Source organism: Chinchilla lanigera, unplaced genomic scaffold, assembly GCF_000276665.1.
Source record: "Chinchilla lanigera isolate Chin_1 unplaced genomic scaffold, ChiLan1.0 scaffold00065, whole genome shotgun sequence".
NCBI classification, from domain to species: domain Eukaryota; kingdom Metazoa; phylum Chordata; class Mammalia; order Rodentia; family Chinchillidae; genus Chinchilla; species Chinchilla lanigera.
This window is the reverse complement of record NW_004955466.1, coordinates 4,888,104-4,895,995: the sequence shown is the minus strand read 5'-3', so window position 1 is coordinate 4,895,995 and position 7,892 is coordinate 4,888,104. Positions and strand designations below refer to the sequence as shown.

At 44.7% G+C, this 7,892-nt stretch overlaps 1 protein-coding gene across 2 annotated transcripts in view; it reads left to right on the top strand.

The window, feature by feature from the left end:
* Nucleotides 1–7,892, top strand: part of Fntb (farnesyltransferase, CAAX box, beta) — an 81,620-nt gene that overhangs the window by 44,252 nt on the left and 29,476 nt on the right. The window contains exon 7 of one of the 2 annotated variants that reach the window (XM_005399112.2): nucleotides 6,544–6,630. The exons of the other annotated variant lie outside the window; for it this stretch is intronic. Coding sequence (XP_005399169.1) covers nucleotides 6,544–6,630 — 87 coding nt within the window. The remainder of the gene's footprint in view (nucleotides 1–6,543; nucleotides 6,631–7,892) is intronic. 2 annotated transcript variants of the gene reach the window in all.

The window sequence follows — 7,892 nt, the reverse complement described above, 5'->3', positions numbered from 1 at the left end:
ATCAATTTTGAAAGATAGTTTTGTGGGGTAAATCAATCTGGGTTGGAGGTTGTTTTGTTTTAGGGCTTGAAATACTTCACTCCAAGCTCTCCTTGACTTGCGGGTTTTTGTTGAGAAGTCTGCCATGATTCTTTTTTTTTTTTTTTTCTTTTTGGTTTTTCTCCGGTACTGGGAACCGAACTCATGACCTTGTGCTTGCCAGGCAGGTGCTTTGCCGCTGAGCTAAATCCCCAGCCCCAGTCTGCCATGATTCTGATGGGCTTTCCTTTATAGGTGATTTCTTTCTTTTCTCTAACAGCTTTTAGTATTCTGTTCTTGTGTTGAATTTCTGGAAGCATGACTATTATGTGCTTTGGTGTAGTTTGTTTTTTATCGTGGCTGATTGGAATTGTATATGCCTGACTCACTGTATGCCAAATTGTTTTTTCCTGCTTGGGAAGTTTTCTGCCATTACTTCTGTGAACAGGCTGACTCCTATCAATCTTGTTACTCTCTGCATCATCTAGCAGCTGTTGGATTGATTTTTCATGGTCCCTTGTTATTTTTAAGAAATCTTTCTTTTCAAGATTGCTAACCACAATCCTGTCTTCTGTATCTGATATTCTGTCCTTGCATTGGCTCATTCTGTTGTATATACTTTCAGTGGAATTTTTAATCTGGATATCTGTTTGAATCTATTTCATGAATTCCGTTTCTTTGCTATATTGGGCATTCATGATTTCCATCATTGTCCTGGCCCCTCAATTTTTTAAAAATCTGTATCTGCTCTGTAGTTGTTGTGGGAAAGGCGCTTATTTAAGTGAGTCATGCAGAGGCCAGATGCAGAGACCAGCAAGTTTATTGGGGGCCGGTGGTGGGCACCCAGTACATGACTGAGCACTGACCCCAAAGGGCAGGAGGAGAGAATAGTTATACAGTTCTAGTTCTGGGTCTATGGGTGGTGGTGGTGCTGATATAATTTGGTGCAGCTATAGGAAGACTACCAAGCATGGGCTTAGCTTGTGACAAAGGAACAAAGGTGTTTGACATTTTACATAGGGGACAAGCAATCTTATGACAGAGCACAGGGTGGTATCAGGTTATGTAACTGACAACATTTACAAGAAACAAACTTAAGGAAACAGAAACCTAAGCTTTAAAATGTCACTAGAACACAAAATGGCATTGGTTTAGTTTTCTTTCCCATATCATAGTCACTAACCATGTCTTTCATTATGGTCACCATCTCTCTATTTATCTGAGAGATTATTTCTGATTTGAATTTTTTCTAGAGCCTCATTCATCTGCTCTGTTACTTCTGCTGTTACCACTTCAGACAATCAGATGGGTGGCTTTCAGATTGTTCCAGCTCATTGTCTCCTGGGTTTGCCTTTGGTGAGCTGGAAATATGGAATTGCTTCCTTTTTTTTTTTGTACTGGGAATTGAACTCAGGACCTTGCACTTACCAGGCAGGTGCTTGTGCTGCTGAGCTATATCCCTGGCCCTGAAATTGTTTCTTGCTTATGTGTCTTCTCTTTTTTTTTTTAGTTTAATTCCTGGGTTGATGCTTCTAAATTGCTTATAGCAGGTAACTTCATTGCTAGTATTTAGAACACTTAGGAAATGATACTTCTGAGAGAGGTCTTTCAGGTTTAGCTTTTGGGGTTTGAGTCTGTTGCAAGATCCTCTTAGTTTATAGGAGATAAAAAGTTGCTGCCTATTTGGCGTAACTCCTGGTTCTTTGGCACTGACCTGTAGTATTGTTTATGACTCTTAGACAATCTCAGTCTTGGCATACCAGGAAGAACAACTGATTAGAACAGTTATGTCCTCTTGGCTAAAGTAGTACAATCAGCAATAACAACAGCATCAAATACAGCCTAGAAAATGACAAACTATGATAAGTATTACTTTGTCACCTTTAACCATATATACTATATTTGTAGTTAAATAACAAAATCTAAAAAAACCAGAAAATTGTATACAGTAAATATGCCCTCAATATGGTAATTTTACCATCCAGAGAGAAAATTTAAAAGGGCTTGGCGGGGGGGATAGGGAAATGGAAGAAGAGGAAAAGATTAGATTAGATTATACAAACTTTAGGAAACTGGTGGAAAAAAACAGGAAGGAAAGAAGGAAAAAATAAAAACAACAGAACAACAAGAAAACTAGAAACAGTGTTCATACTCATATAAAAACAAGAACAAACACTAAAGAACAACAGAAAAAAAAAAATGTCCACATCAGGGCATGTCTGTGCTTCACTGGTGGACAGAGTGGGCAGACAGAACCCAGATCCATGTTGATTAATCCCAGCAAGCCAGTCATAGATTTTCAGCAGGGTAGTGAATAATCCTGGCAGGACCGCACCTTTAGTTCCACTGGAGTTCAGGCTGGTTTCTGGCTGTGAGGTTGTTCAACCTGCAGCATTCCATGTGCCTCCTGCTGACTTGAACTTGGCAGCCTCAGCCTGACACTAGGGGTCACTAGATGTAGCCAGCTGGAAGCTGCTCTGAGTTCCAAACTCCGCTGGCCTTTCAGCAAGAGGGCTATGAGCCAATCAGCCTCTCCTGGGGAAGGTCCAAGCCTGAATAACTTACCTGCCACTGCCGTCCACTGTGCCGTTGCTCTGTTCCATCAGTGTGTTCCTCCGTGGAGTCCTCTGAGGTTGTCAGCAGTCACCGTGTGTCTCACGTGTGAGCTGTCCCTCCCATGCAGAGTTAGGGCTCAGGGAGAAAATGCTACGTGCCACCTCCTCCGTCTGCATTGAGGTCTCTCTTCACTCCCCTTGTGGGCTTCAGTTCTCACTTCGGTTACTTGTTGGGTCCTGGAGACACACGTCCCTCCTTCTTCTTTTCCTCACATTGCTATTTTTCAGCATCTGACACTAGATCTCAGAGAGGCTGTTTCTCTGCTCTTCACCACTCCACCATCATCCCAGAAGTGAACTATAGTTTTGTGATAGAGGACTTACTTAGCATGCACAGGCCCTGGTTCAGTCCCTAGGACTGCAAAAAAGAAGAAAGTATCTGAAATACCTAGCAAGTCACTTTCTCACCTGGCAAAAGAATATTTAGAAAGCACGCAGAACACTCACTGAACAAGTCATTTCTCAAAGGCAGCGGATCACTGATATTTTGTACCATCTTGTGTCCTTAGTCTGAGACATACATTTTTGGTGAGGTTTCTGTTTCTGCCTAGGTTTGCTTCCGCACGTGGTGATTAATATTCTGCCTTCAGCATCTGACTTAACCATTGGTTTGAAAGTACAGGGTGAGGAAAGCCATGAAAGTTGCTGAGCGTAAGGCAGACTGCAGATGAAAATAGGTAACCAGGGTGCAAAGACCTTTACTGAAAGATTTTCCTCTGTATGTAATTTGCATGTTCAAACAACAAAATAAGATTGTTTATCTGCATATACCGAGGAAGCTGATCTAACTGTGGAGTTAAAACAGTGTTGTGTTCATTCTCCCTAAGAAACAGGCTTAGCTGACGCCATGGGCACTACACTCTTGTTCCTGTCTTAGATGTGCAGTCTTGAAACTTAACTTTAAAAGACTTACTCATATTAAGCAAAAGCAAACAAACCATAGCAAGGTCCCTTTGATATTTTATCCTATACCTTTCCAGATATGATTATTCTCTAAAACTCATTGTCCAAGCACTCGTCTTTTTCTTTGCTCTGATTCATTTTTGCTGGACAAATGCTGGGCAACTTCTCCAAGAAAGGAGATTTGTTTGAGTGAAGCCACAGGAGCCGTACTGTTCTTCACCTCTGTCTTCTGCCATCGAGCCAGTGCCTTACCCTCACGCTGTAGATTACAGATAGAGATGGTAGTCAGTGCAATAGCACATGCGTGTAATCCCAGCAATCTGGGAGGCTGAGGCGGGAGGATTGCAAATTTGAGCCCAGCCTGGGCAATTTAGCAGTTTAGTAAAACTCTTTCAAAATAATAAAAAGGAGTTTGGATGTAGATCAGCGTAATATACGTATTACGGGGAAATATACATATGGTGGCAAGAGCTTGCGGACTGCAGCTAGGCCCCTGCTTGTAGGACACTACTTCCATTGTTTTCCACTTGGTGTTTCTTAATTGTGCTCTGTCAGGAAGCTCCAGCCATTGGGTCTGACCTTGGAAGCAGCAGTGGCAGGACGTTGGGACCCAGAGCCAGCTTGCTTCCATGCGAGGTTAGAGGTGCTCTCTAGAGGGCCCTCCAGGTCTGCCACAGCTTGCGTTAGTTTCTGAGACAAGCTTATACAAGTGTTCACAGCTTGGGATACTGCAAGCAGTCAGTCACAGTTAAGGAAAAAGCCATGATTTATTCCTGCCCTTTAATCTAGAATATATGATCTGGGACCTCCGGGGGGCACTGGGGGCAGACAGGCGACCTAGCATGGCAGTGTTCAAGGAGAAGCTGAGCTGATGTGTTGGGGGCCTGAGGGCAGAAGGAGCCGAGGGAGCAGCAAAGCGGGAGGGCTGGGCCAGGAACTCTCACAAGTCTGGAGTTCATCCTGCCAGGTTTTAAGTTGGCAGTTATGTGATTTATTTATATATTTGGTTTATATATATATATATACATATATATAATTTTTTTATTTTTTTTGTCTTTTTTGTCTTTTTGAGACTGGGTCTTGCTATGCAGTTCAGGCTGGCCTTGAGCCCACTTTGTAGCCCAGGCTGGTCTCGAACTCACAGGGATCCTCCTGCCTCAGCCTCCTGAGTGCTGGGATTACAGGTGTGCGCCACCACGCCCAGCCTGATTTGCATTTTGTGAGATGTTCTCCAGTTGTGAATGGAGAGTAGTCTTTTAGTAAAGGTTGTCTGGTTTTAGGACAGATTGATCAGGTGGGTGACAGGATGGATTTGGGTGGCTGTAACGAGGATAGATAAGAGCAGACAAATCTGAGAGCTGTGATGACGGCACAGGGGGAGAGGACGGAACTACTGGCAAAGCTGGATACTGTGTCCTCCCCCCCCACGCAGTTCCACATGAGAGCTGGGACTCCTTACTTCTCCACTGTCACATCGGTGAGAGGCAGGCCCCTTCACGGGCCGCCTCCCTGCCCCATAGGTTGCATTAGCATTTAACACAAACACTCCTGAGCCCCTCTGAGAGAATCACAGCCTAAGGAAATTAGGTACGACCTTGGACATTAGCTTGTGCTAAAAGGCTACACTGGGCAGCGTGACCAGGACCCACCTGCCCCTGCCGCCTGTGCCGTGCCTTTGGCCAGTGGGGTAAACATGGTAAACATGCTGGTGCGATAGGAATGCCGGCAACTTCGGCAGAGATTTCCCTGGAATACGCCCTTAAATTAGGCTCCTTGAATGTTCCTTAGAAGCTCTTAGCAATAGGATTTGTGAGCAAAAGTAGAACAGATAGTTTTTGTCTTCCTCATTCTGGATATTTGAAAAGACTGTCGAGAGGAGAAAAAGGCAGTCTGTGGACATGTCCCACGACGGTGGCAAACTGAACCAAAGTATGTCCTGAGAAGAATTAGCTGAAAGGATAAAATGGCAAGAATTATTCCAAATCAAATATGGTAATGTTAAAAAGAAAAACCAAAACCGGGAGTTAGGGATGTAGCTTAGTGGTGAATCATATATTTAGCACGGATTCTATCCCTAACAGCAAGAAGAAAAAAGTGTTCCTTCTTTCTCTTCAAAAGGTATATATCTGTGTCTGTACTGGTGAGGTTTTTTTTTTTTTTTTCCCTCTGGTACCAGGAGTCGAACTCAGGACCTTGCGCTTGCCAAGGTGGTGCTTATGCCACTGAGCTATATCCCTGGCCCTGGTGAGGTGCTTGAAGACAAGTCAGGGTTCTTTCCTCCCTGTAGAGGTTAAAGAAGGGGCACACCTATTACTTTACCTCTTGTTTGGTCTGAGCAGCTGTTAGAATTTTTTTTTTTTTTTTTAGCTGTTAGAATTTTGTGGCCTGCTTTGGACTATGTCTGTTGCAAAAAATGTGCAGTTAACCTTTAATATATTCATGCCACACCAAGAGAGCAATCCTGGGTCTAAAACAGTGCTGATCTGAATAAATGAGACAAGTATCATGTCCCTCCATGGCACGATAAAATGGTGGGAGCCATTGTAGGTCTTTGAAAGGAACTAAATCCACTTTTGTCTCTCTTTTTTTTTTGAGACAGGGTCTGGCTTTGAGCTCTCTTTGTAGCCCAGGCTGGTCTCAAACTCACAAGGATCCTCCTGCCTCAGCCTCCTGAGTGCTGGGATTACAGGCGTGCACCACCACATGTGGCTAAATCCACTTTTGATATGAATTGATATGGCTGTTGTTTCCTCTGATGTAGACATGACCGTGTAGAAGTAGGGAGGATAGAATGTCATGTTCTCTCATAGGAGAACACATGAGCCACTCTGTCCAAATAGAATGTCACACCTCTCAGCTGGAGACCCCGGAGGACTGCCCAGGAGTGAGGACGGGAAGTGATTCCAGCTTACTAGGCAAGGCAGATAATCCACCCAGGAAGTTCCCTGAGCCTGCTTCGGCTCCTCTTTAACACCTGACAAGTTTCCTGTGGTTTCTGTCTTTCCAGAAGTGCGTACTGTGCCGCCTCGGTGGCCTCTCTGACGAACATCACCACTCCAGACCTCTTTGAGGGCACCGCTGAGTGGATAGCCAGGTGAGAGGAGCCGGGTTTCCCCTGGCCTGCGGCGAGCAGCTGGTCAAGATTTCACTTCAGAAAACTAAGAACATGTAAAGGGACTAGGTGGGGATAGAGGGTTGCAAGAGACACATTAGGGTTGCTTAATTGTACACTTTACAAATGCAGCTTGGGCTGGAAAAGGCGGAGCTCTGCAGTAAAGAGCCTGTGTTGGTGGTGGGAGTCGGAACAGTTTCTGCAGTTTGCAGAGCAGTTTAGCAGTAGCTCAGCGTGCGCTTGCTTGTGACCCAGTCGTTCCACCGCTGCTGACACTCATGCACATCGTGACAAAGACAAAAACCAGACTGGTGCGTGAGAGCACAGCGGTGGGGGCGCGTTCAGGTCCATGTGCACGTGGTGGGTAAGTTACAGCAGAGTCCCACTGGAATGTAAGGTAGTATTGGAGCAGGTGAACTGGAGCTATGTATCCATGTGGATAAACCTCAGAGATGGTGTTTTTGGGGAAGAAGTGCTAAAGAAAACACATCAGCATCAGCACATTTACTTAAACTTTGAAAACATGCGAAACAATTCCACATTGTTCATTTAAACAATAGGAAAACATTTATGGGGAAGAGAAACACTGAAGTCAGGACAGGGGTGACTTCAGGGGAGGAAGCAAAGGAGGTGGGATTGGGCCACCCACACGCATCAACCATATCTGCCAGCCCTTTAAAAACAAAAACAAAAACCTAATGTGTACGTCATGGTTCAATCTAAACTAGGTGTTAGATCCATGTATGTTCTCCATAGTAGTTGATAACTTTCCTGGATGCTTCAAAGATTTCATAATTTGCAGGGCTGGGTGTGGTGGTGTAGCTGTAATCCAGCACTTAGGATACGGAGGTAAGAGGATCGTGAATTTGAGACCAGCGTGGGCCACATAGTGAGTTCAAGGCCAGCCTGGGCTATAGTGAGGCCCTGTCTCAAACCGGCCCCTCCCTCAAAAAAAGAAAGGAAGGAAGGGAATGGAGGTAGGGGAGAGAGGGAGGGAGGGAGGGAAGAGAAGAGGGAAGGAGGGAGGAAGAGAGAAAAATAACAAAAGAAAAAAGGGAAGGAAGCCAGGAAAGAAAGAAAAGAGAGAGGGAGAAGCAGTAAAGAAAGGAAGGAAGGAGAGAGGAAGGGAGAAAAGGAGGAAGAAATGAACGAACAAACCAGTGAGCAGGGCTGGCGGTGTAGCTCAGTGGTAGTGTGCTTGCCTAGCATGCATGAGGTCCTGGATTTGATCCCTAGCACAAAAA